At 46.3% G+C, this 27882-nt stretch overlaps 2 protein-coding genes across 6 annotated transcripts in view; both read left to right on the top strand.

Moving 5' to 3' along the window:
• The first annotated feature begins 3363 nt into the window (after window positions 1-3363).
• slc4a1a (solute carrier family 4 member 1a (Diego blood group)) lies at window positions 3364-14040 on the top strand. The gene is made up of 18 exons (XM_060069845.1): window positions 3364-3491; window positions 3791-3837; window positions 4053-4218; window positions 4618-4753; window positions 5088-5166; window positions 5262-5304; window positions 5484-5668; window positions 6214-6421; window positions 7312-7515; window positions 7919-8067; window positions 8517-8711; window positions 8860-9078; window positions 9737-9826; window positions 10557-10723; window positions 11082-11323; window positions 11495-11664; window positions 12160-12333; window positions 13245-14040. Exons 1-18 carry the CDS (start codon window positions 3458-3460, stop codon window positions 13320-13322), a joined length of 2586 nt encoding a protein of 861 aa, XP_059925828.1. The 5' UTR covers window positions 3364-3457; the 3' UTR covers window positions 13323-14040.
• Window positions 14041-14330: 290 nt separating this feature from the next.
• The window catches only part of ubtf (upstream binding transcription factor), a 302966-nt gene continuing 289414 nt past the window's right edge, over window positions 14331-27882 (top strand). Inside the window, exons 1-20 of one of the 5 annotated variants that reach the window (XM_060069955.1) lie at window positions 14332-15566; window positions 17138-17192; window positions 17423-17595; window positions 17706-17789; window positions 18210-18365; window positions 18463-18527; window positions 18763-18889; window positions 19007-19117; window positions 19236-19369; window positions 19796-19979; window positions 20135-20248; window positions 20573-20731; window positions 21200-21346; window positions 22144-22254; window positions 22366-22457; window positions 22849-23038; window positions 24428-24475; window positions 25011-25076; window positions 25180-25308; window positions 25433-27620. In XM_060069955.1, the coding sequence (XP_059925938.1) occupies window positions 17156-17192; window positions 17423-17595; window positions 17706-17789; window positions 18210-18365; window positions 18463-18527; window positions 18763-18889; window positions 19007-19117; window positions 19236-19369; window positions 19796-19979; window positions 20135-20248; window positions 20573-20731; window positions 21200-21346; window positions 22144-22254; window positions 22366-22457; window positions 22849-23038; window positions 24428-24475; window positions 25011-25076; window positions 25180-25308; window positions 25433-25552 (2247 nt within the window). In that variant the 5' untranslated portion in view covers window positions 14332-15566; window positions 17138-17155 and the 3' untranslated portion in view covers window positions 25553-27620. Of the gene's footprint in view, window positions 15567-17137; window positions 17193-17422; window positions 17596-17705; window positions 17790-18209; window positions 18366-18462; window positions 18528-18762; window positions 18890-19006; window positions 19118-19235; window positions 19370-19795; window positions 19980-20134; window positions 20249-20572; window positions 20732-21199; window positions 21347-22143; window positions 22255-22365; window positions 22458-22848; window positions 23039-24427; window positions 24476-25010; window positions 25077-25179; window positions 25309-25432; window positions 27621-27882 lie in introns of those variants that run through there. The other 4 variants (XM_060069942.1, XM_060069962.1, XM_060069949.1 and 1 more) reach the window with 4 other exon arrangements.

Below are 27882 nucleotides of genomic sequence, written 5' to 3'. Positions count from 1 at the left end.
CAGCTGAGGTAGTTGAGCGGAGTGCTCGAGCTGGTGCGTGTGGTTTGACTAACGCTTGGCGGTAGGCAAGGGCAGTTCCATTGACCACCTTGTTGGCAAGTAGACCAGCAGGCCAGTAGCATTGTCTTGAATCAAATACAAGCTACTACAGGGAGGCAGTGGCGTTCCCGGGAAAAGGGGGGGGGGTCAAATCTTGGTAGGTTGAACACGAACCTCTACGATAAACCTTTTTTAACATCACCATCCTGCGTCCTTGGTCTGGAGAAGCCCAATAAAGTCCTATGTTTCTTTATTTATTTTTTATTATTTTTCCACCACAGTGCGGCGGAGCCTAGCGGTGTACGGGGGAGGGGCCCAGGCACCAGCCCACATGCCCCAGGAACCATCCCGCAGCCTCCCGGGGACCAGCCCACCTCTGCCAGCCAGCACCGCCACCCAAAGACCCCAATGCTCCAGAACGGAGATGGGGAAAGGGACTTATCTCCCCTGGAGAGGGTGGGCCTATTATTGGCCCTCTGAGGAGCTCCAAGTGCAGCCCAGCTGAACCTCAACCTCAACCCAGCCCGTCCAGACAGCCCTACCACCGCTGCCATGTCCAGCGACGCCTCCGCCAGTCAAGGCAGCAACCCAGGCCTCTGGTCGCCAGGATGAAGGGGGAGGGAGACGCCCTCGAGGTTCGGGACACTGGGGATCATTTCAGGTATGGTAACCCTGGAAAGAGTCTGTTGTTGGACGCGATAACTCCGGTCCAGTTATGATCCTCTATGCCGCCATTGTCCCGTTGAAACAGCGTTGTTGCACCTTGCTAAGGGTTACATGTCCTTAGAGGGCTGAAGTGGGCCAAATAAATCGAGTGAAACCGACAAACTCAAACCCGTCTCACTCTCAAGAATGTCAACTACAGTCCCCTAGTGATAAATAAAGTGTGGTTTTGCACCAGAGCCATCGGTTTAGCCTTGAAGAGAATCTCCAACAACACAGTCTATGATGTCACTTGCAGAAGAGGCAGGCCAGCACCGATGAGCTCGTAAACGGAAGGAAAAAAAAAGAAACAAACTTTATGTCACCATCAACACTTTCTTAACATCCCCCCCCCCCCCCCCCCCCATCTCCCCATCACGAGGGGAATCCCCGACACGTAAACAAGATGACACTCTCGGTCCAGATACCCCCTCGTCCAAGGTTGGTTCTTCTGTCCCTCTCCAGGCCCCTGGCCCCCCAGGATCCGCAGGGTGCATGGGGGAATACCCCGGCCTCAAGGTGCCCCCGGCCGATAGGGCGGCCCTGGGTGTCACACTGGGCTCCTTATCTCGCCCACCCTCCTGCGTCGCTAGGCAACCCACAGCTCTTCAGGGTGGGTCCCCCTGACCTGTGCTCGCGTAGTAGGGTGTGGGTGTTCCCCTCCCCCCTCCCCCCCTCCCCCCCCTCCCCCCCTCCCCCCCTTGCGGTGGTTTTGGCTGGGTAGTGCATCGATCAGGACCCCGGATCACTCGTTAGCGGTGTGTGTTGGCGCTTGGAGCACGGTGGACGACCCGGTAAGCTGTGCCTGATTACCTGCGACCAGGTGAGGGTGGGGCGGCCTCGGACCCTACGGGACGGGGCCGGAGGGAGGGGCGGGAGGCGGAGGTGGGAATAGGTAGATGGGGGACATTTGTGTGAATAGTGGGCACACCGTAACAAGGGGAAAGTGGGGTTGCATGTGTGTGGGCTGAGGTTAAGGAGTGCAGTTTGAATGTCAGAAAAACATTCTTGTTTCTCAACCTGGGTTTGAGTTGATCAAGTCAATTTCTTTATTTAAAAAACAATGGTTCTATCGACAGAAATATGTATTGGATTTATGTTTAACTTTCCAGCATTGTGGTAAAATATTCCAGTAACACATATGCTGTAATGCACCCAGCTTCTTATTGCAGTCATGAAGAACTCCACTGATAGGTACTAGGCAGTAAGGGCCCGTAATAGTTGTATATTTCCACACTTTCAAGTAAAATATTTTTTGGGGATAAATATACATTTTTATTCAATATTGATTTCGATATAAATGCATGTAACAAACATGTGATCAACGTCAAAGTGGACCATTCCCTGCTGTTCTTTTGTCGTTTATTCTTAGGGGGCTATTAAGACTCAAGTACTTGTGTAGGAGTTGTAGATTGGTAGATTTGAAGAGCGCGGAGTGTCTTAACAAGGGTGTAGCCCCCAAGATAACCACTTGTAAGGCCTGTACTTGAGCTCAACTGTAGACCACACATGCCAACGGCTGATTCATTATCTCTGTCAGTATTGGTTCAAAAAAACATGGACACGAGAGAGGGATCTGAAATAGACTTAGAAATCAAAATCAATTCGTAATTTCTTGTGTCAATGGCTATATTCTATAAATTTATCATTTCCACTCACACAAACGTGCATTCATAGAACACCAAATTCAACGTTGAAGAGGTAATATAACATCATTTTAGGTAGTTTCCGTGGATAACTTCGACTCGACATTAACGGTACAATTGTTAGTCGTAATAAAATTCTTGTCCCAATAATTCTTTACTTTTTTCAGTAATAGGTGGAGAGTCGATCTGAAAGACAGCGATGGAGAGCAATCTTACTTATGGAGAGGTGGGCTTTACTACTTACCTTGTCCCTTTGAAACATACAGAACAGCTTTCTAATTATCTAAAGCAAATACTTACTAAATGATACAAATTAATACTTTTAAATTGCTTACTCATATAATTGTATATGTATATATATATATATATATACAATTAAAGAAAAAAATGTTTTGTCTCTGACATTCGTTTCTCCCCAATGTCTATCTCATTAAAGCCATTCCTGTCCTACTGTTTTCAATAAAAATGTCCCCTGATTCTCATTCATCCAGGGTACTGATATGTCCTACGAAGATAATGATACAGCCTTCCCCTCTCCACTGAGACTGTGAGTTTATTCTATATTTTTATTTCATTTTGACGATGAAAAATAACGGGTATTTGTTCCAATTGGGGCCCTCTGAGGAATCAAATGAGCCAATGAAAACGCACCCCATCCAACGCCTGTCCCGCTCACGTAGTTTGAAGTTCAGCGTTGTCGAGTAGCAGCAAATCGTCCATCCTAACGCCTTCCTGGTGAAACTCTGCCCTCTTTTGGCGATACGAAGGAATAGCACATGTCAGTGTCATAGTTCTGAAACCGTCGAAGGCATTCACTGTCTTTAATACTTAACTTGGCAAATATACTGCCTTTCCAGCCTACCCAGGCTCCATAGTATTTCTTCTCGAAAATAAAAACGATTGATATAGATATATTTTGTACCTAAAGTGGGGTGAGGCACAGTACCCCTGAATCCATTCAAAATGAAGGGTAGAAATAACTGGCTGCATGTCTGCCCACTCCCAGCTTTGCCCTGGAGCAGAGGAGGTGGAACGGGGAGGAGGAGGAGGAGGAGGAGGAGGAGTCTCCAATGGAGAACATCTTCATCGCTCCTGACTCAGAAGGTAGGCTGGTCCACTTGGCCTTACGGTTGGACCCAACACTGGCCTCACTGGGCTGTTGTTTGACCAAATACTTTCCACTACGGCAAAGCCGTGACATGTGATCTTTCTTTTACTCTTCTTTCCTTTAATTTTTCTTCCTCTCTTCCTTCCTCCCTCCCTTCCTTCCTTCCTTCCTTCCTTCCTTCCTTCCTTCCTTCCTTCCTTCCTTCCTTCCTTCCTTCCTTCCTTCCTTTTCATTCCTTCCCCTTGCTGACTTTCTATCTTCCTCTCTTAATTTATCTCCTTTCCCTTTCATATAGCCTACCTCAACCTGAACACCAACGCCACAACCAGAGGAGATGCCCAGGTAAACCTATCGGAGTCCTTCTTTCCATTCATTCACATTGTTGACTAGACTAGTGGTTGCCTACCACAAATCCCAGGCTCACCAACTTAAAGGTGCAGTGTGTAAAAACGACCCCCTCCCACTGAGTAGGCGGGACTTGCAGTAGGCCCCTAGTAGGCTAAGAGCAGGCCTACGGGAGGCCACCAGCAGGCTAACAGCTCCCCTGGTCCCCGCAGGCCTACGTGGAGCTGAACGAGCTTCAGGGCAGCAGCTGGCAGGAGACGGCCCGCTGGCTGGGCTACGAGGAGAACGTCACCCCGGCCACCGGCGTCTGGAGCTCCGCCCACGTCTCCTACCTCACCTTCAAGAGCCTGATCCAGCTCCGCAAGACCATGAGCACAGGTCTCACTCTCACTCACTCGCCCACTCACTCACTCACTCACTCACTCACTCACTCACTCACTCACTCACTCACTCACTCACTCACTCACTCACTCACTCACTCACTCACTCACTCACTCACTCACTCACTCACTCACTCACACACTGGACTGAGGGAATGTCGGGGAACCAGGATCCAACTCTGTCATAACAAAGACAGACAGACAGACTGACTGACTGACTGACTGACTGACTGACACGAAGATAGACAGAGATACTGACGGAGGGAAAGACTGACGGATAGATAGATTGCTAGAGCGAGATTGACAGACAGAGAGATAGACACACACAATTGGTGTATCTTGGTGTGTCTATCTGACAGACTGATCGATTTGTTGACATGCATCCACCTGACCCCAGGCGCGGTGATCCTGGACCTGGACGCCAGCTCTCTGTCTGCCGTAGCCGAGAGGGCGGTGGACGAGCTGCTGAACAAGGACGAGATCCGGGCCAGCGACCGAGAGTCCCTCCTGAGGTCCCTGCTGATGAGGCGGAGGTAGACGCCGCACACAATTACAATTAGGACATTCAGCGCTTTTATCCAAAAGCGACTTACATCGGTTGATGCACACATTGACACACTGACGGAAGAGTCAACCATGCAAGGCGACAGCCAGCTCGTCGGGAGCAGTTAGGGTTAAGTGTCTTGCTCAGGGACACATCAACACTCTGGGGATCGAACTAGCAACCTTTCGGTAAAATATTAGTTTACCCTTAAGCACATAGGAATATAAAGGTTTACTTAGAGACGCTTAAGGTAATGTTGTGTAATAATTTCTGTTTGTTTAGTTTTCTCTCGTTCATGCTTTCCTGTTTTTAAATCCTCATAGCCAAGTAGGAACTGCGCCCGTAGCAGAGGCACCCCCCTCAGGAGACATCGAGATGACCACCTTCTCCGTGCCCAAGAAGGTACCACACCATGATAACGTAACCCAGCCTCACCTGGCATCCAAACGGTCTTTTAATACTGATCTCACCTCACGCTTAAACCTTCTCTGTTACAGAGAGACACGTCCGACAACATGGAGGCTTCCATCGTCCTCTCCGGTACGCAAAGAACACACACATACACGCGCACACACCCAAGCACTTACCTAAGCCAACTTCTGTGGACTTCTATGTCCAAAGACTAATATTTGTGTGTGTGTGTGTGTGTGTGTGTGTGTGTGTGTGTGTGTGTCTGTGTCTGTGTGTGTGTCTGCCTCCTGTTGCGTGTGTGTGTGCAGGTGTGGTGGACGTGCTGCAGAAGCCGGTGGTGGCCTTCGTGCGGCTCTCCGACTCGGTGGTGATGGACGCGGTCCTGGAGGCCCCTGTGCCCGTGCGCTTCGTCTTCATCCTGGCGGGCCCCAGTGACAGCGGCCTGGACTACCACGAGAGCGGGCGCGCCATGGGCGCCCTGATGGCCGACTGGGTGAGAGAGAGGGAGAGGGAGGGAGAGGGAGAGGGAGAGAGAGAGGGGGAGAGAGAGGGGGAGAGAGAGGGGGGGGAGAGGGGGGGGGGGGAGAGAGAGAGAGAGAGAGAGAGAGAGAGAGAGAGAGAGAGAGAGAGAGAGAGAGATCCCACCACAATGAAATACATGAGGGACTAACATTACTATGAATGATGTCAGAAAATAAACATAAAGTTTATTGAGATTGTTTCACATTCAAGTCAAGTCAAGTGTTCAATTCATGCCTGCCACGTTTCGGGTCTCTGGCATAAACCAGCTCTGTAGGCAATTGACTAAAGGCAAGAAACTGAGAACAATGATTCAAAAATACCGAAATAAAAATATCTACAAACACTATAGGGTTCCCTGTATCTTGAGTGCTGGAACCACTAATAACAATGACCAACCTCCGGGTGTGAAATGCCCAACATAGCACCAACACGTCGGGAAAGCAGATAAGCCGTACAGTACTGAATATGCAGTTATACTACACACTATAACCTCCTCTCCCTTCGCCGGTCTCCTAGGTGTTCAGCCTGGAGGCGTACCTGGCCAGGACCGACCAGGAGCTCACCAATGCCATCGCTGACTTCATGGACTCCAGCATCGTGATCCCGCCCACCGAGATCCAGGACCAGGGGATGTTGGAGCCGATCATCACCTTCCAGAAGAAGATGCTGCAGGAGAGGCTCCGTCCAGCCGACACGAGGATCGCCTTTGGAGACCGGGCTCTAGGTCAATATGTGTGAATACTCTGTGACAGTCTTCTTTTGTCTTGAATGCATCAGATATTCCGATCAAGAGACTGATTCCGACTGATTTTCTGGGATTTTCATAAACCGTTTCGACCAGGGTTGTTTTCTGGAAGCAGAGGTTCCTAAACTACTTCCCCCAGGGTATCTTTCTAGAAGCAGGGGGTCCAAAACTGTTCCACCCAGGGTATTCTTCTTGAAACAGGGGTTCCTAAAGTCTTTCAGCCAGGATATTGCTCTAGAAGCAGGGGTTCCTAAAGGGTTCCACCCAGGGTATTTCCTAACAGCAGGTTATCCAAAACTGTTTGACACATCTGTGAAGGTACTGTGGACGACCCACTTCATATTGTGTGCAGTACAATAAGCAATACATTATTTTAATAGCCACTTCGAACCACTGTACATTTCCCATAAATAATGCATTCCCCTTTCTGTGGTCTCCGAACATGCTGGTGATCAAATGAAACAAGGCATGAAGACATACATATTTAAAGGATTTGAGTTGCATTGTGGCCATGTATAAACCCACTGACCCCCTATGGCGACACAGTTCGAAAAGGCCGTTTGACTCTTATCTACAAGGCGATGGGTCTTTTTTAACCCCAATGTCTGCATCCTACCTGTCGGCTCCTTAGTAACGACCTACCTGCTCCTTAGTAACGACCTACCTGCTCCTTAGTAACGACCCACCTGCTCCTTAGTAACGACCCACCTGCTCCTTAGTAACGACCTACCTGCTCCTTAGTAACGACCCACCTGCTCCTTAGTAACGACCCACCTGCTCTTTAATAACACCCATCCAACCTCGATGTCCGCTCCACGGTTCCTGGATGCGTCTGGTTAACGTCTCCTTGGTCTGGTCCCCATGTGTAGCTGAGAAGGCCCCCGAGCCCCCCCGGGAGGACCCCCTGGCCCGCACCGGCTACCCGTTCGGGGGCATGGTCCGGGACCTGAAGCGGCGCTACCGCCATTACATCAGCGACTACACGGACGCCCTGAACCCCCAGGTCCTCGCCGCCGTCATCTTCATCTACTTCGCCGCCCTGTCCCCGGCCATCACCTTCGGAGGACTGCTGTGTGAGTGTCCCGTCATGTGGGACGGGATCCGGGTTATCGGTGTCTAATGAACGATGATTCATGATCAATGGCCATGGGTTCCATTTTCTTTTAATTTGAACGAAATTGGACGAGCTAAAAAGCTGTGAAATACAAAGAAAGATGTTATGGCCACTCGCCACTCTCGGCGTATTTGATCGTTATGTGTTTTCAACTTTCGGCCTTAAACAATTTGAAATTGTAAATTCTTTCTCCACAATGCCCAAACAATATTCTTTGTAGGTTTGTTTAGTCTGTTAGTTTGAACTTACCGTGTGTGTGTGTGTGTGTGTGTGTGTGTGTGTGTGTGTGTGTGTGTGTGTGTGTGTGTGTGTGTGTGTGTGTGTGTGTGTGTGTGTGTTCCCTTGCGTTTTCCCATCACCAGCCGACAAAACTGAAAAGTGGATGGGGGTGTCAGAGCTGATGGTGTCCACCTGCATCCAGGGAATCATCTTCTGTCTCATCGCCGCCCAGCCAGTGCTGGTGGTGGGATTCTCCGGACCACTGCTGGTGTTTGAAGAGGCCTTCTTCGCGGTACGCGTTAACCCAATCGCTCAACACAATGCATTCTGTTCTGTGTCGTCACAAGGACAAACCCAACATAAAAAAATAAATAAAAAAAAAGTACTAACTTAGTGCAAATGAGAAGTTAGTTTGTTCATTCGCTAGTTAATTAGATTGCTAGTTTGTTCATTAGCTAGCATGTAAGTTGTTAATTAGCTGTTTGTTCATTAGCTAGCAAGTAAGTTGTGAGTTAGTGTGTTTGATATTTCGCTAGTTCAGTTACTAGCTAGCTAGTTAGTTAGTTAGTTGTGTTTTTAAATACCAGTCAAGCATAGGAATGCCTTCACCAAATCTCTGGCCATTGGAAACCTTTGATCATTGGCACAACCTCTTGAGAAAAAGAGTGTCCATCTCTGTGGTGCTGAAACTCAGGTACATGCATCATCATCATATGTTCCCTCGTTTTTGTTCCACTCCAGTTCTGCAAGACCCAGGAAATCGAATACATCGTGGGCCGCGTCTGGGTGGGCATGTGGCTGGTGATCATCGTGTTCATCATTGTGGCCGTGGAGGGCAGCTTCCTGGTGCGCTACATCTCCCGCTTCACCCAGGAGATCTTCTCCATCCTCATCTCCCTCATCTTCATCTACGAGACCTTCAGCAAACTCTTCAAGGTCTCGTCACCTCATCCTCCTTCATCCATACTACCAAAGCTTTAGCCAACTGCATCGGTCACCAAGCAGCCATGACAACACGGGTTTTTGACTCGTTGTGTGCTTCACAAATGCAGTCGCTCACAGTTTCCTCTTCTGGTCATGGCAGATCTTCAAAGCCCACCCTCTGATCCTGAACTACGCCCTGCTGAACGACAGCATTGAAAACCCCTTCCACCACGCGGACTACGAACCCTCCGCTAACGTGGAACATAAACCACCAGTCTACCCCAACACTGCTCTGCTGTCCATGTGCCTTATGTTCGGGTGCTTCTTCATCGCCTACTTCCTGCGTATTTTCAAGAACGGCCACTACCTCCCAGGCCCGGTAAGAACAGCCTTCCGGCTTCTACCTACCTGACGGTGTAACATCAGGAATGGTGTAACATTCACTCTAAACTAGAGCTGTCAAGCGATTAAAATATTTAATCGTGATTAATCGCATTAATGTCATAGTTAACTCGCGATTAATCGCAAATTATTTTTCTATGCTAAATATCCCTTGATTTTTTTTGTCCCATAATTCTTCTCATTTTAATTCTCTTATCAACATGGTGAAGTGCATCGGCTTGTCTTGTGCAAATGATTTTTTATTGATAACAACATTGGCATATACTGATCAAAACAGGACGATACAAAAAAAGAGCCTATAGTGCAATTAAACGACTGCTTTGAACAAATGTCATTTGAACATAGCAGTCAGGCTACTGCTTCTTTGTTTTGAGCCAAAGAAAAAAAAAAAAAAAAAAAAATTTTTTATTTTTTTTGTAAATAAAATATTTGCGTTAATCGCGCGATAATTTTTTTAACGCCGTTAAAATTGGTTTGCGTTAACGTCGTTAATAACGCGTTTAACTGACAGCTCTACTCTAAACGCATAGCAATACCTTCAACGTGAATATAATACGATTTCAACATCTGCTGCTTCTGTGTCATCAAGCACAATCAGAATGCTGTCTTATTGTTTTGCTCTTTATTTTTTTTAGATCCGTCGTTTGATTGGAGACTTTGGTGTCCCCATCGCTATTTTCTTCATGATCGCAGTTGACATCAACATCAACGATGCTTACACCCAGGTAAGCATCAGAAAAATACATCAGATAAGCAAAATGTCTGCTCATGTATCTTTGTGCAGACAGCAGGAATATTGTATAATTATGATTATAGTAATGACTTCATGGTTCATCCATATTGTATATTCCTAGTGTGTATTTAAAAGTATGCCAAATAGTAAAATCAGTGTAAAGAACGTTGTCAACACAGTCCAAAATGTATTTGAAGATAAACACCCCCTACCTATCAGTTCACTGACAGTTTGGTCAGAAATTCCACTATAAAAACAAATATGTCAGTAGGTGCCATGTGGCCCTCATAATAAGGTATCAAATTGAAGCCATAAGCCATAATACCACGCGTTAACGTTAACGTTACCCTACCTAGGGATGGGCGATTGATCGAATTTTGATCGCGATTTCAATTTTTGCGTCAAACGATCACAATACTAATATAAACAAGTTTTAGATTTTTTTCTTTTCTTCATTAAACGTTTTATAGAAACGACTGCATACAACTGTTCATTATTTTAGATTTGAACATTTTCTTTTTGACCATTTTGTGTTTTAAGGCAAAATTCTCAGTTACAATGTGTTTTTTGGGGAGAGACATGCTGAATAAATACATCATGTGTTCAAACTCAAAAAATTATATTTTGAACAGTATATAATAGTGATTTCAATATTGATCAAAATATTCGTGATTTTTTCCCATTATCGAGCAGCCCTAACCTTACCCCACGGTATCCTGCAGAAACTGGTTGTGCCGGAAGGTGTGCAGGTGACCAACCCAGCGGTCAGAGGCTGGTTCATCAACCCCATGGGGATCAAAAAGGACTTCCCCATCTGGATGATGCCCGCCTGCTGTGTCCCGGCTTTGCTGGTCTTCATCCTCATCTTCCTCGAGTCCCAGATCACTACGTGAGTGACAGGAACGTCCACCTGCTCACCGGCCAGCTTGTGGCGTGGCTCGTCATTTTTGCTTTGCCAGTGGCTCCATAAGAGTCTGTCTTACAGACAGCGTTGTCGTAGACCATCGTTGCATCTGCACAAACAAACAAACAAAGCAAAACAGCCTATAACTGCTCTGTGTAATGTCAGGATTCCTAATACATTCAATATTCAGTCCAATACAAAACAATGCACATGTTTTTTTTTCTGAATTTGAACCAAAATAGCCATGCAAAAAGCGTGCCCCTCCCATTTCATCACCTCACCTTTGACCTCTCTCGCTCTCTCGCTCTCTCGCTCTCGCTCTCGCTCTCCGATCCGCCCATAGCCTCATCGTGAGCAAGCCGGAGCGTAAGATGGTAAAGGGTTCTGGGTTCCACTTTGACCTGCTGATCCTTGTCACCATGGGGGGCATCTCCTCCCTCTTCGGGGTCCCCTGGCTCAGCGCGGCCACGGTGCGCTCGGTCACCCACGCCAACGCCCTCACCGTCATGTCCAAGGGCCCCAAGCCGGAGATCGAGAAGGTGCTGGAGCAGAGGGTCAGTGGGATCCTGGTGGCCATGTTGGTTGGTGAGTACCACAACCCCTACTGCCCCGGCCTCCTCGGATTGTAGCAGAGGCAATAAGAGGTTTCGGTTGTGAAATGAGTGGTAGTATTTTCAGTTGTAATTGTGGCAACCTTAAAGTCATACTTCTACTGTCGGTGAGCCTTTATGTGTTCCGTGTATTCCCCCCCCCCAGGCGTGTCTATTTACATGGAGCCCATTCTGAAGATGATTCCCATGACGGCCCTGTTTGGTATCTTCCTCTACATGGGTATCACCTCCCTCAGCGGCATTCAGATGTGGGACCGTATCCTCCTGATGATGGTACCCAAGAAATACCATCCTGCAGATGCCTACGCCACCAAAGTAAGTCCCGTCATGTACACACGCATACACACACAGGCACTCGCCCGCACACACACATGCACACTGGTGAAGGACACCAGCTATAATACGTTTATTCACCAAGAGGGTGCAATGCATATCTTTGATCACATACTTTCAAATGAATATGCAAAAAAAGCATCTATAATATTCAATATCCAATGTATATATTCAAAAACTTCTCTATTTCAATGTCTTTCAGGGCCTTCTGCTGTATGCGAACATTGCTAAACAGCACCTTATATTTAACTGTTTTTGTTTAACTAAATTCTGCTCTTTGTACAGATATTTTTAGTAGTTTAGTTTATTTGTCTACTATATTTTAAGTATGTATGTGTGTATATATATATATATATATATTGTGTGAAGGGAACTTGCAAATTAAGAATTTCATTGCCCAGTGCAAACTATGTTTCCATTGTGTATATGACAATAAACTATCTTGTATCTTGCATCTATTCTTCCCTTTGTCTGCAGGTAAAAACCCTGCGGATGCACATGTTCACGCTGATCCAGCTGGTATGTCTGGGGGTCCTGTGGGCGGTCAAGATGAGCCCCTTCTCCCTGGCGCTCCCCTTCGTCCTCATCATGACCATCCCACTGCGCATGTTAATGACCGGCCGACTGTTCTCCACCCTGGAGATGAAGTGTGTAAGTATCGCTCAGGGGGAAAACCACTCCGTACAGCTGATAATACTAATAATAATTGATTGGCGCTTTTTTTGACGCTCAGACTCTTTACAGTGAAGCGGGGGGGACCTCACTCACCACCACCAGTGTGTAGCACCCACTTGGGTGATGCACGGCAGCCAATCTGCGCCAGAACGCTCACCCCACACCAGCTTGAGGTGGAGAGCGAGGGAATTAATGATTCAGCCAATTATACAGGAGGATGATTAGGGGGCCAGATTGAATGAGCCTGGTTGGGCAGTTTTAGCCAGGACACCGGGGGAACCCCTACTCTTTGCGATAAGCGCCCTGGGATCTTTTATGACCTCACTGAGACCTAATTAGTAGGGTAGCTCGTAGCAGAGCGCTTTGGTCAAGAAGGGAATTGATTTCCCTTGCTGAGATGCAAGGCACTAATAGAGGAGCGGGTAGAGGGGGCAGGTGACTAGTCGGCTGCAAATACCCGGGGATTGGACCCGGCGACTTTTGGGGGACTGGGGGGGGCGGGAGTCGGCCGCCCGACTAACGGTGGAAGCCTTAAGAGACGAGCCAGTGACGACCGAAATGGGGTCACCCATGAAAATAATTCCCGGGAGCCCATCATGTTTTATTCCGTGTGTTATTTCCAGAATAACTCTTGAATCTTTTGGATTCAGGTTTGAAGAATGTATTGCCATACCATAGATCTGCCAGTTAAAAGGAATTTAATTAGACTTTTATTAACACTAACATTAGAACTGAAAGAAAATATATATTATCTCGAGCTTTAAGTAGTATGTGGCTTTTGCTTTTTGCCCCCACTGCCTCGTCCGAGTGCATTCAGCCCTGTTTGTCTTAAAGTGTCTACTGTCTGAGGTGTTTAGTTTGTAATGGGATGTGTGTGTATGTCACAGCTGGACGCTGACGATGGCAAGGTGACGTTTGAAGAGGAGCCTGGCCGGGATGTGTACGACGAGTCACCGCTACCGTGATAGAGTACACCATCGCCAGGAACAACACCGTACCATTTAGACCAAATTCTTTATTCAAATTGTCATGTGCCTTGAAAACAATATACAGGTTATTTTTTTTTGCAAAAGAGAAATGGGGACACTGCTTTGATTGTGGACTGCGCACAATTAAATGTGTCACAGTATCGTTAAGTTAATTCAATGCCTTTTTTGAAAAAAAGAGTAAAGGTTATGAATAACCAGCTATTTTATCATTTAAAAAGTTTCAAAAATCGAACTTTCGAATAGTGCTTTACAGAACAGATCTGATTTATTGCCTCACAATTGTCCCTGTATATATTTTTTCTTAGTGTTGAGTTTATAAGTAATAGTTTTACATATCAAATAGTTTGACTGAATGACTTGTTTTCCCTTATCCCGTCTGTTTGTGTTTAAATAAGCTATGCATGTGATTACTGTTACCAATCAGTTGGCATATGGATGACATTTGTATACAGTGAGATTAAATATCTTACTTGACTGCTTGTGAGTTTGAATTTCTTGGCTTTATCAGAATGACGTATGTACTTGTTATTGTATTATTGGTGGCTCGAACAGCAGAGGGAGGAACCACTAGAGAGCCTCTTTTGATGCCGGGTGTGGAACAAATAAAAATGTAGTTTAGGTATGTGGTGCTATATGTGTATGTGTCCCTGTACACAAGTTTGAATTCCATTTTAATAAAATGTTATAAACCTGATTGACTTGACTTTATTACGTTGTTACAATATAGACCTACGACCTGTTGATGTGCATTGCACCCTCACGTTGTGCTATGTGATGCTGCGCACCGCTCAAAGTCCAGTGGCTGCACCTCCGACTGGGTGGCTTCGCCTCCACTATCATTTAACATTGCTGAGCGCTCATTGGAAAGTCATTTGTTTTCAAAGAATTTCGGCTGTGTGGATTGGTCGGCCCGGTAACGCCCACAAACAAGCCAAGGTGGAGTTGAGGGAGAAAATACATGCTGGGCAAAATGAAGCTACCAAACGGGTAGCTTTTGATTCACCAAAAGGCCGGAGTTATCCGAAACACCATCCAGTCATGAGACCCACCGTTCTGTTACCATTGCGCTGTTGATGTCCAAGTAGAAAGCTGTCATTAAAAAGAAAATTCTGACGATTAAAAAAAATAAACGTTTATTTACATTGAAATCACATTAAAAAAACATTGCGGATCATTCAATACATCGTCACAAAAAGTTGCTCCAGAAAGGCACACGGTGTTGAAACGGTGGCTGCGTAAAGTCTACCCCAAAGCCGATCCGAATACGTGCAGGGTAACAACGGATCGGCCGGCCGCACAGATCGCTCCTCCAGCAATATGTGGGGAAAATAACAACCACCATCGTCGGCTTCGGCGTGAGGAAGAAGCAGCTGGAGAGAGATCGAAAATGTGGACGGGGCCACGCATGGCGAAATGGTTGGATCGAGAGAGCTGCGCGTTGAGTGGAGGGAGAAAGCAAGTGAGATGGAGGCGGGGGGAACTTCCATCTCTGCGGGGACTGGAGCGCCTGTGCCCTGGACCGACGGCGCAGTGCTGGCTAACGTTCAACCCACCCCTTCTTCCACAACGAGACTGACTCACGCCGAGACAGGTAAGCCGCTCAACCGCTTACATTTACAGCCCGACTGCGTGGTAAACAATCGCCTTTATGGTTTACCACCTTAAATAAAAAGGCGCGTTTGGGATTGTTTTTTGTTGTTGTTATTGTTTGCTTTGACATGTTTTTAAAACCGCCTTCATGGCGAGCCGTTCGCTAGCCTCCACCACGCCGACCACTGTAGGGTACAGACGAGGTCGCCATACCCGAATTCCTTGTCCTCTACAGCGGGTAAGAAATCCCGCTCAAGACCTAGATTTTGTCATAAAAATACAAGGTTTCTACTCTGTCATGGTATGGGCTCATACGATTAACTTAAAGGATACGGGGGACATTATTTTAGAGAATAAACAGGGGTTTTCCGCGTGGAGACCTCCATGCGGTTGTCGTCGGAACAGCCATCCGCCTCGCTGGTTAGCCATCAGGGATATCGGTTTAATATCTCACCGTACGGTCTCTCCCTCTCTCACCGTGCCAGAAAGACCCAGGAAGGTCGGCGAACCCGCCTTCTGGGGCACATGTGCTCGTAGCTCGACGATATATTAGTTCGCAGCGCGGTGGTCGGGCTTTAAAGAGCGTTTGTCGGTCGCTGTGCGTGCAGACCGCCATTGGACCTTGACACGGTAGGTCTCCCAGCAGCCCGGGCTGAAGCATGGCGGCTCTATAGCCCTGGTGGCTCCAGTAAGCACTGGCAGACACTTCGATGGTAAAATCGTCTCGTTTCAAACAATGCGACGTCGGTATCGCCGTGCGGTTGATGTGTCGTGGACTAAACATATTTGGGGATTGAGTGTTGATGATTTAAGTCCGATAGTCTAGTATTTCGTGTGTTTTCTTCACGTTTCGGTCCTTGAGTCTTGTACCTGAAACCGCCGTTACCTCTCCGCCGTACATTTTGAGAAGGCGCTGCGTTGGCTCACATGTTCTGAGGAGCAGCACTTTAATGCGATATTTTACATTGTTTTAAGTTATAAAGTGAATTTAGTAAGCGTAAGTTTTATTGGAGCATCATTTGACGTTTTGAATGTATACTTTAAACAAGTTTCAATTCAGTGGTTCATCAAATAAGTGTTAAACTACTTTTAGCGGGTTTTACTGACGCATTATAGACCATGGTGATACTGGATTTCACCTTTTTTCTTGTGACTTCAAATGTTACCCGATTGAACAAATTTCCCGACCGGAGATTGCTCTATTTTTTTTGGTCCGAAAAAACAAACATATCTACACGTATATTGCTGGAAACGACCGCACCGTGGCCAACGTGAAATGGCCGGCTTCAAGGACGGTTTGAAACGACGAGCATCCGCCATCATGGCTGCGAGCTCGACTACGCCTCGCCAAAGAATGCGCTATGGATGTTCTCAGCCCCTGCAATGAGACAGCAACAGCAAACAGTATTTAATGGCAGACGATTCTCTGGACCAAACAACGACTGCTAACGATAATCCCCCCGTCCCCCAACCCTTCGACAACGGCGAATGTCACGGCGGAGCTAGATCACGGTGGAGCGTCCTCTCTGTAGTGAGGCGGTTGGTACTGTTCCCCCCCCCAAGCCACCATTTCCCTCCGTCGTCGGAGACCGAAAGCAGATCCCCCGTCCGTGGTCAGCTGGTCGCCTACAGCTGCCCGTCGACCATGAGCACTCGCTTCCTTCTTCCGTGGAACCTCCCAACCGCCACTCCGGGAAAAGACTCCATTACCGAGTGGATGCGGGGGAGAAAATGGTGGCTCCTCTGGCGTGTCCTCCAGGACATTTTGTCGGGAAATAATATGAAGAATTCCGGCTGACAAATTGCCCGACGGTAGTGTTGTGCCGGTGCTCGTTGAAGCCCTCTGCGGTGTTATTTGAGATTTGAAGCCGTCACAAGCAATAGCCTATGTCTCACGATGTAGCGTTACGTTTAGGGGCGGTGTAATGAACATAAAACCATTATGTTGGAGCGTTTTTTTTTTCATTGGTCGGATTGTGAAGCGTATTGCTTGCTCTTGAGTTTTAAATACGGCCGGAGAAAACATTTGATGTGTGATTTTGTAATTTTGACGAAATCATATGAAACCAACTCTAAAATAGCGAATACCTAAAATAGCAAAGCAATAGTAGAATAGGATTTCCCCTATAGGCAAAACTCAATTGAGGGAAGTTTTGGTATTGTATTTGGCTAATTCTTTCTTTTTTTCTTTCTTTTTTTAGAATACAACAATAAATCAAATGAATGGAGATATGGACACCGCTATCCCGGACCAAGGTTTGATATTTTATATTTGTGTTATTCGTATACACCAATGCATAATGATAATGAATAGTTTTGCAATAGTGGCCAAACACATCTTTTTGTCTGATAAATGAGTAGAATTATGCAAAAGTTTTAACTAACTAACTTTTTCTTTTTTCTTTTTTGAAACTTTTATAGCTCATTCAAAATCAAGTCCCAGACTGAGTGAATACTCTTTTAACAGTTTTCTTGCTTTTCTACAGTTTGGGCCCAGGACGATCTTTTCAAACTTCTGGAATTGATGAAAATTGCCCTGCCCATGAAAGACGTGACCAAATACAAGACCTCGGAGTCCCACCTGGACTGGGAGAAGGTGGCCTTCAGCTCGTACACCGCAGATCAATGCAAGCAGAAGTGGTCGGAGGTCTCCAAAGAGGTACGGTTCAGCCTGATGAACGTCCATGTTGATGTGATCTGCTTATTATTTTTAACAGTCTGTTCTTGTGAAAGTTAAACTAAAATGGAAGGGTCTGTCTCCTCCCACAGATCCGCAAGTTCCGGACTCTGACGGAGCTGATATTTGACGCACAGGACTACATCAGGAATCCCTACAAGGGCAAAAAACTCAAGGTGACGCATCATACCAAACCAATTGAGTTCCAATGCAGATTTATTTTACAAATGCAAACATTTTATACAAATATCCAACTATCATCATACTCAACTGATTAAGTTACAAAGCACACAGATTATACAAATGGATCTCCATTTATCGTTAGTGACGCATCCTTCTCAACTGATTGAGTTCCAACGCAAACATTTTAAACTGCATAGCAAGTTTCCTGTGGAACCCAACCAATTGAGTAGTATGGTCACAAATCGATAGATGGTGATTATGTGTATAATGTTGTATTAATGTATAATACAAATAACCAACATCTATTGAGGCCACCCCACTCTATCGATTCACTTCCTATGCAAATATATTATACAAATAGATCTCAGTCTATCATTTGAATCCTAATTGCCCCACTTTCTTCCCATCAACAGAAGCACCCAGACTTCCCCAAGAAGCCCTTGACGCCATACTTCCGCTTCTTCATGGAGAAGAGGGCAAAGTACGCCAAGCTGCACCCGGAGATGAGCAACCTGGACCTCACCAAGATCCTGTCCAAGAAGTACCGCGAGCTGCCGGAGAAAAAAAAGGTGGGTTGGTATAAGGACCCTGAGATTGTGTGATTTGGGCAGTTACTTTTTTGAAAGTTACGTCCTAACGTGTGTTTTTTTTGTTTTCCCATTGCAGAAGAAATATGTGGAAGACTTTGTGAAGGACAAAGAGTCGTTTGGGCTGAGCATGTCCAAGTTCAGGTAAAACCACAAAAAAGTGGTGGTGGTCTTTATACAATGCCTTGAGTCTAAACGTTTAGCAGGGGACAAGATATTAACATTTTACAAAGATTCGACGACAGACAGCCCAGTAACTCGGTGGTGATTTAGTTTTTCCCCATCTACAATGATGTGGTGATATTTTGATGTTCAGTTATGTTCAGAGGCAGATTGGTTTCAATCCTAACCGTCTCTCTGTGTGATTCGTCCTCGACAGGGAACAGCACCCGGAGCTGGTTGAGTGCATGACCAAGAAGGGCTCCAACGTGCCCGAGAAGGCCAGGACCCCCCAGCAGCTTTGGTACACACACGAGAAGAAGGCCTTCCTGAAAACAAACGCTGACGTGAGTCCACCCCCCCACCTTCCTGCCATTTCATCTTCAGTTGAAAGTCGCACAGAGCCTTAACTGTTTCCCATGCTACCGTCTTAATCTCAATGACCATATCGTTTTAACTTCCAGGCCACAACCAAAGACATCAAAGACAGTCTGGGCAAGCAGTGGACCCGGCTCACCGACAAGAAGCGACTGAAGTGGATCGGGAAGTCTCTGGAGCTGCAGAAACAGTATGAGGTGAGTAGGCTGCGTCGCGTACATGACACGGCACTCCACCTCTCGCCACACCTGTTCTCATACTGGCCTCATCGCCGCTGCCGTGGTCTGACCCGTGAACCTTGACCCTGTGCTTCAGGAGACCATGCGGGAGTACATCCAGCAGCACCCCGAGCTCAACATGAACCAGGGCGACTACTCCAAGTCCACCCTCACCAAGGCAGAGCGCCACCTGAAGGACAAGTCGGACGGCCGGCCCGACAAGCCTCCCCCGTGAGTGTCCTCTCGATCTCCTTTTCATTTAATACATTAGATTCATCTTCGAGTCACAAAGTCGCACCGCCAGTTAGAGTGGACGGGGCACGGTTATAGAGTTTTAGAATTCTAACATTCTCCCACCTTCTAACTGGGAGGGGCTCAATCTCAACCATTGCGATTTAAAGTAGTAAATAAGTTATAAGCCAAGCAAGGTGCGACCTTTTTTGAGAGGCGTGTCGTTAACGAGCGGAGATTGGGGCTCTTGCTCGGGTTGGACATTCGATCTGAAACCCAGAACCAGACGGCTGGGATACAAACGCCCGACCCCTGCTGGAGAATCCTCCTCCCCCGCTGCTTGTTCACCCAGACTAGCCTCTTGGGTCACAAATGCTCAGTGCACGATTGACACATGCATGTGTGTGTGTGTGTGCGCGTGCGCAGGAACGGCTACTCCATGTTCTGTGCGGAGCTGATGTCGAGCATGAAGGACGTGCCGAGTACAGAGCGCATGGTGATGTGCAGCCAGCGCTGGAAGCTGCTGAAGCAGAACGAGAAGGACGCCTACCAGAAGCGCTGCGAGCAGAGGAAGAAGGAGTACGAAATCGAGATGAACCGCTTCCTCGGCGTAAGTCTTGGATCTATGCTCCCAGAGAAGAGTTGGTGTGTGTGTGTGTAACATGGATCTTTATACCGCTGGAACCTTTTTCCATTCATAAAATGATGGTTGTGTAGGTTACGGTGCTCATACCTTGTGTGGTGTGTGTGTCTGTGTGTGTGTAGAGTCTGTCTGTGGAGGAGCAACAGCGCGTGCTGGCGGAGCAGAAGATGATCGGCTTTAAGAAAGGAAACGCTCTCGGCAACGCGGCCCCGGCGAAGAGAGCTTCCCGGGCCAAGGTAGAAACCTCTTCCTCTGCTGCCATCGGTTCAACGCCCGGCTGAACAACGTGTCTCAATACATCTGCTTATAACTCTACACCTGCCATGAACACGTTCATGGCCGTGGTGTTAAACTATCATAAATAATACACAATCATTGCATTGTATCAGAAATTGTGTTTGATGACGACAATGCAGTTCACAAGCATAGATCGGTAATACACAACCACAAACCTACTCTTAGCCTTGCTTGTTGTATCAAAAGCTGTTGAAGTCACCCCCCCCGCTAGCATAGCCACAGTCTCACCCTGCATTGGCGTCTCGCCGCCGTCTTGTGTCCAGCAGGCCGGCGCAGAGAAGCCCAAGAGGCCGATCTCCGCCATGTTCATCTTCGCTGAGGAGAAGCGTCCCAAGCTGCAGCAGGAGCGCTCGGACCTGTCTGAGAGCGAGCTCACACGCCTGCTGGCACGCATGTGGAACGAGCTGTCGGAGAAGAAGAAGGTAAGGGCCTTGGGGAGGGGGGGGGGGCAGAGGGGATTAGGGGCACGGGAAGGCTTCTGTTGTTGTTGTTGTTGTTGTTCCGGATATTTGGGTTTAGGCAAGGCATGGCAACTTGGTTTATATACCACTTTTCATACACGAGGCTGGCTCAAAGTGCTTCACATAAAAAAATTGTCCTGCAATAAAATGAAATGATAAAATAGGATAGAGAAATAAAATAAAATAAAAAATGCTTTGTAGAAAAAGTGCAAAAGTTGGAAGTGCAATGCATATAAGCTTTAGCAGAAGTCTTGTTTTTAAAGTGGTCAAAGTTGGTCTTAAACCCTAGTGTAGGAATCCGTATTTGCTGTCTGTAAAAGCTCAGCGTGGTCACGTGACCACCGGGCGGGCAGAACGTCCCAGCCAATGGGGAGCCGTGTGTGTGCAGAGCTGACAGTCTGTGTGGTGTGTCCCTGGCGCCCCCTGCAGGAGAAGTACAAGCGGCTGGAGGCGGTGCTGAAGGCTGAGACGATGAAGAAGGAGAAGGAGGAGCGAGGCCACCTCCCCGACCCGCCCAAGACGGCCCAGGACATCTGGCAGCAGAGTGTCATCGGGGACTACCTGGCCCGCTTCAAGGTGAGCCCCCCCCCCCCCCCCCCCCTCCCATCACACACTCCTTAGTTAACTACATAGACACGCAACGTCAATGTATGAAATGATTCGTTTTTTCCTAGGAGTAGACATTTCTAAGAAAAGATTGTATATTCATCTGAACACAGAAATTACCCTAGATTAAGGGTTTCTGCTTTTGTTTAATTTTTTTTTGAATCATTTGTCCTTAAAGATCTCCTATTATACTACTTTTCTGGTCTTCATTTCCTATTAATGACTCCTATAGAGCAACCTGACACGAATCACAGCACAAAAAACGATGTTGATTTTCGGGAAGCTCTTCCTCTCATCCGGGCGCTTTCGGCACTCTCTGTCAACACTCGGCTCCGTCCTTCTCCGCCCCCTCGCCCCCCCTCCTGCCAACCCTACTGTGTTGTGATTGGTTACCTTCCGGAAGAGCATGTTGCAGCAGCATTACCGTACATGGAAAATCCGCATTGTTCTACGTAGATAAATAAGTGAATTGCGACCCAGACCCCAGACGGTCAGCAGGGAACACGTCTAAATGCATGTGCGTTATTATTTGACACTTGTGGTTAAGGATGGTTAAACATGACTATAAATCATTACAACAACGATTATAGGTCATAAAAGTCGAAAAGCATAGTAGGTGCTCTTTAAAACTAATTTATTAAACGGTCAGAACAGATTGGGGCAGTGTAGGTTACCGCCCAGATGCGATGGGACACGGCGAGGGTATTGGACGGTTCTGACGCGACGCAGCCTCTCTAACACCATGTCCCCTCCGCCCCCGCGCGCAGAGCGACCGACCCAAGGCCCAGAAGGCGATGGAGACCACCTGGAACTCCATGGAGAAGAAGGAGAAGATGCTGTGGATCAAGAAGGCGGCCGAGGACCAGAAGAGATACGAGGTACGGGCCCTCGCTCAGGGGAACCTCACCCCTTTCTGCTCAGCTCTGAAGACCACCCAGGACTGGAGTTCTGACCCGTCACTCTGTTTCCTCTCCCCCCCCCCCCTCCAGAGGGAGCTCTGTGAGATGAGGTCGCCCGTCACCACCGCCATCGCCTCGGGCAAGAAGATGAAGTTCGATGGCGAGCCCAAGAAACCTCCCTCGTGAGTTGACCACCAGAAACCATACAATTAGTTTTTTTTAGCTTTGTGTTAATATCACTTTTCTTCCCGTTGACATCGAATGGTGGCCCATCATTCTGCATCCATTCACCTACTGTTCACATACTTAAGGCTGCTAGAGTAACTTAATGTTATTCTCTACTGTTAACCACCTAGAGGCTGTAAGAGGAACTACAGTTGACCCCCTATAGGCCATTAGAGGAACTAAATGTTGTTCTCTACCGTTCACCCCCTAGAGGCAGTTAGAGGAACCACTTGTTATTCACTTTGCAACTGAGCTTCACGAACAAGGCGTCGCCTCATCTTAGTTCCCGGCGGCCTCTCGGCTCGTTGTTTCCCCCCCTCCGTGTGCTGACGTCCGTTGTCCCTGCAGGAACGGCTACCAGAAGTTCTCCCAGGAGATGCTGTCCAACGGCGAGCTGAACCACCTGCCCATGAAGGAGCGCATGGCGGAGATCGGCGGCCGCTGGCAGAGCCTCGTCCAGAAGGAGAAGGACCAGTACAAGAAGATCGCCGAGGAGAAGCAGAGGCAGTACAAGGTGCTGCTGGAGCAGTGGCTGGCGGTAAGGAACTCAAAGAATATACGGAATATTATTCATTTTAACTGAATATAATGCAATTTTGTATTTTATATATATATATATATATATATATATATATATATATATATATAATACATTTAATTTAGAGGCGCCTTTCAAAACACCCAAGGTCACCTTACAGAGCATATAGTCATCATACAATTTTTTAAAAAACAAGACATTGTGGAAAAAGATAAATAAATATATATATATATATATATATATTAGAGCTGTCAGTTAAACGCAAGGGATCTCAAAAAAAAAAAAAGGGATCAAGGGATATTTATAGGGATGTCCGATATTGGCTTTTTTGCCGATATCCGATATGCGATATTGTCCAACTCTAAATTTTCGATTCCGATATCAGCCGATACCGATGTCGATATTTGGGTTATTTTTCCTCAAACCTAATTTAGGTAACATTACATATCTCCTGTTGTGGAATTAACACAACATGCTTAATGTTATTGTGATGCCCCACTAGATGCATTCTTGAATGCAACAAGGCTTTCCAAATGTTAACATTGTCTGTGCAAAATAAGAAAAATACTTTTTTTAATGGTCTCAGACAACAGTTTGGATTACACTCTCCCTGAGATAATCTTGACAATGCCCACAACAAATAGGGCAAAGTTGACTTCACAAATGATAAAACATTGTACCTGAACAACTATGTGCAACATAGCAGTATGTTTCTTTAACTAAAACTCAATAACCTTAATTGAATAAATGCACAAATATGAGTCAATTACAATGTGCACTGTACTGCACAATTTTGAAAACATTTATTTGAGCTATAAATAATAATAAAAAAATATATATATATCGGGCCGATAATATCGGACATCTCTAGATATTTAGCATAGAAAAAGAATTTGCGATTAATCGTGAGTTAACTATGACATTAATGCGATTAATCACGATTAAATATTTTAATCGCTTGACAGCTCTAATATATATATATATATATATATATATATATATATATATATATATATATATATATATATATATATATATATATAATGCAAAATAGTTGTGGATTTTAATTAGCTATTATTATATCATTATTATTTAGCAATATTTTTAATGCCAATTGTATGCGGGTACAAATCCTTTTTGTGTGTGGATCTGGATCCCTCTAGCCCATTAAGGTGCAAAGAAAAGTATTTATCTTTGCTGAATGCGGCTTAAGATGCCGAGTATATGAAGTCGTTTATTTAATGTTTAGAGTTTTCCGAATCACTCACAAAAAAATGGTATCGTTGTACTTTTTGGAGTTGGTTGCGCTCTGCATGGTTGACGTAACGATATCGGTTGTGACCGGAGGGGTGTGAGATCCTAACCTCTGTTGTCGTGTTGTCTCCGCAGAGCATTTCCTCGCAAGAACGACACATCTACAAGGAGTACAACTCGCAGGTACGGTGGTTGTTGCATCGCATTACATTTATTTAGGCTTTGGCCCAGAGCAACCTACATTGTGAAGATACAAAAGGATACGAAGGAAGTGCAGAACTCGTACTACGACATACAATTCTTCTAATTAGCTGGAGGCTTCAAGGGCCGTCAAGGGATGGAAGTAATGCAGTATATTTATTTATCATCACAACGGTGACTGCTTGTGCTGTTTATTTCATAAGCTCTTGTGCGGCTGTACTTTACGTTTTTGTGATGACTGCGAGTCTCTCAAATCAGACTAAATTAATATCTAACCAGCTCGGATCTGGTTGAATTGGGCGAGTCGGCCCCACTGGCTTATTACATTTTTAAAATCCCCCTCGCTCCACACGAATGAGAGCCCGTCGGTAAAAACGATACAAAGCGTAGCTCCGCACCGTCCAGTCGTTGGTTTCCGGCCCAAGATCTGTGCCGTCTCCCCCCAGCAGTTCTGCTTTAACACAGCAGGAATGCTGGGGCAGAGATGAATGATGTTGTGTCTCTGTCGACCTTGCAGAAGAGGAGGTGCGCTGCGAAGCCCGGCGGACCAAACGCCAAAGTGAAAGCCAAGGCCAAGAAGCCGGTGAGTCTCTCCTCGGTTCATGAGCTTTGTTTTGAACGGCCTCCATTGGTCTCTATCTCTCCCCCGGTGTCTGACCTGATACTCTGCACCCCTCCCACCACAGGAGTCTGAGGAAGAAGAGGAGGAGGATGACGACGACGAAGAAGAGCAGGAGAAGGCTTCCTCTGCGGATTCGTCTAGCGAGGAGGACGATGACGATGACGATGAAGACGAGGAGGATGATGACGATGACGTGAGTGACCTTCCGTTAGGGTTGTTGACGAGAGGCAAATAGTTTCTGTAGGCATAAAGTGCCGATGATGATAACGATAAAACATTGTATAAGTGCTGACGTCTCTCGGCTCTCGTTTGACCAGCAGAACGACGAGGAGGAGGAGGACGACGAAGAGGACGAGGCGGCGGACAAGGAGAACAAGTCTGAGGAGAGCAGCAGCGGATCGAGTTCCGCCTCGTCCTCGGACTCGGACACGGAATGAGCGGGGGGGGGGCGCCTCCCCCTCCCCCATCCGAGAGACTGAGCTGAGCCCAGCCTAGAGTCCAGGGAGCTCTGCCACTGTGCCAACCCCGTTGTCCGCCCCCCCCATCCCCCTCCACCACCAGAGGGCGCTCCTGCGTGCCCTCGTACATTTCTCACACACAAACTCACACCAATAACAGCCCTCCCTCCCCCTTCCTCGACCCTCTCGCCCCGGGCGAGGGCACCACCACCACCTGTCCCCACGTGACCCCGCCTGCCCTGGGGGTGGGGGCCTCTCGTAGGTCCGCTGAGGGGGTGTCAGCCCAGGGGGGCTGATGGGTAATGGAGTTTTATTGGCCGGGGTGAATAACTTTTCTCCTGGCGTTTTTTTTCTTTTGGTTCTTTGGACGGGGTTAAAACGGTTTGACATCTGAAGTGGGGCGTGGGCGGTGACCAACGACCATATCGACGATGGTGACTTGGTTTTGGGGCGCCTCTAGGCCATAAACAAAAATATTGCACTCTTCAGAATGTGTCCTTGAATCTTTGTTTTTAGAGCCTGTGTTTGTTTTTTTTTGTCCTTTTTCAACTTCTAGTGACGTAGTTGTTGCCATGTGGGATCTGGAAGAGGTTGTCTTTTCAGGAAAAATCAAGCCATGATGAATGTCTTTAACTCTTTCTCTTTCTTTGTCGCTGGACTTTTTGAAAACAGCTGGCTTCTTCTTTCCCGTATGTGAACCCGATGACGCGCTCTGTCGTGGACGGGCGTTTGGAAGTTAACCGTGGTTACTAGGTCTTCGTAAGTTCTGTTTCTCAACCACGGATGGTATTTTGTTACAGTGTGAGACAATTCAGTTGAGGATTTTATTTTCCTTTGGTTTTTGGCAATTACAAACATTTCAAAGTGTTCCGAAACGTTGGTTGTGTTCATTTATTCTGTTTTTGGTCTGAACATTTTACCCGTTTTGTTTTTAGTTATTTTTGTTCATCCGATTTGGGGTCAGTCCCGCTACTCGGCCTCTATTTTATATTTAATTTCCAACTTTTTTAATGAAGCCATGGTATTTTTCTGATTTTTAACTTGTGTTCAGATTCATGGTTTCTCTTGTCTTTCTGAATTTCGGCTTAACGATAATGACTGTAAGCCCAGCCGGTTTGTGGTCTGTTTATCCCAAAAAAAAAACGTGTGCACTTAAATGTAATTTCTTTCTCCCTTTTGTGTATGTGTGCATGCTCGAGCAGTACACACGCTTACAGGTGTCTGTGTGCGTGTCCGTACATGCACACGTACACATGTATGCGTGTGTATATATATATATATATATATATATACAAAGGTGTGAATATCGCTTTGCTTTAACGTTTGCGTTTCTGGATTGTGTTCATACTATATGACGTGACTGCAGCGCACTGTTCTGTGCCCCCATTTTGGGACATCACCCCTACACCATGAATGTAGATATCGTTTGATCTCATTTTTCTTCCAAAGTTCTCTACTGATTTATTTCTGTTTTTTTCTTTTTAAGTGCTTTTTCGTCGTTAGTTAATTGGAAATTGCCAGGTTTTGTTATACATATTCCTGATCCGTTTGAGGAGCGATTGAGAGCTGGACAAAATGTCTGGTGGTGATTTTACTGAGTTTGACCATTCGAAATCTCGTATATAATTGGATAAAAGGTGTGCTATATTTATATAATTGTTGGCAGAAATGTGAAAGCTGATTGAGAATTTTGGCTGACATAAAGGGATATGGTAAAAACTCAACTGCCGATTAAAAGGGGGGTGAATTCTGTTATCTCTTTATTGTACATATTTTTTTATTGAAGTTTTATGTTAGCTGCTAATTAATTTGGATAAACCTACACCAGTGTCTCCGGACACGTGTCCTTTATTGGCGGGTATGTCATCATCTGCTTCGGTCATCAGTCGTCTACCCACGTTGGTTTGTTTGTAGAAGTATTGAAGACGGCAAAGCTTTACAAGTCTTTATTGCTGATCCTTTAAAAAAATTGATGTTTTCTATAGCGGAGGGTGTTCTGATGTCCTTGCAAATTTAAGTATTTGGGCAAATAAAATCTTAAAAAATATATATTTTGTGTTTTGTCATGTTGAACATGTGTGTGAATTTCCCAGGCATAAATCTGTAAAGTTACAGTAATTCATAAGCCATATGAATATTCCTATTAACTACGCTCTATGGCCTGTTCATAATTTATGTCTACGTATAAATGAGAGAGTTTCGATTCTTGTATTGCCTTCAGTTGGCGAAACAAAAGTAGGCCTAGGTGTACTTACAAAGGTAGGTATATGACCAGACTTAGGCATAACCAATCGAACATTGATGCCGCT

The sequence above is a fragment of the Gadus macrocephalus genome, chromosome 2, assembly GCF_031168955.1.
Source record: "Gadus macrocephalus chromosome 2, ASM3116895v1".
NCBI lineage: Eukaryota > Metazoa > Chordata > Actinopteri > Gadiformes > Gadidae > Gadus > Gadus macrocephalus.
Note: the sequence above shows the minus strand (reverse complement) of the source record. Positions and strands in the feature narration are given on the sequence as shown.

Bases quoted from the DNA above. Each gene is read 5' to 3' on its own strand.
- slc4a1a (XM_060069845.1), top strand. From the start codon at position 3,458: ATGGAGAACATCTTCATCGCTCCTGACTCAGAAG. The intron at 3,492-3,790 runs GTAGGCTGGTCC...CCTTTCATATAG, and splicing joins CATCGCTCCTGACTCAGAAG to CCTACCTCAACCTGAACACC. The intron at 8,712-8,859 runs GTCTCGTCACCT...TGGTCATGGCAG, and splicing joins CCTTCAGCAAACTCTTCAAG to ATCTTCAAAGCCCACCCTCT.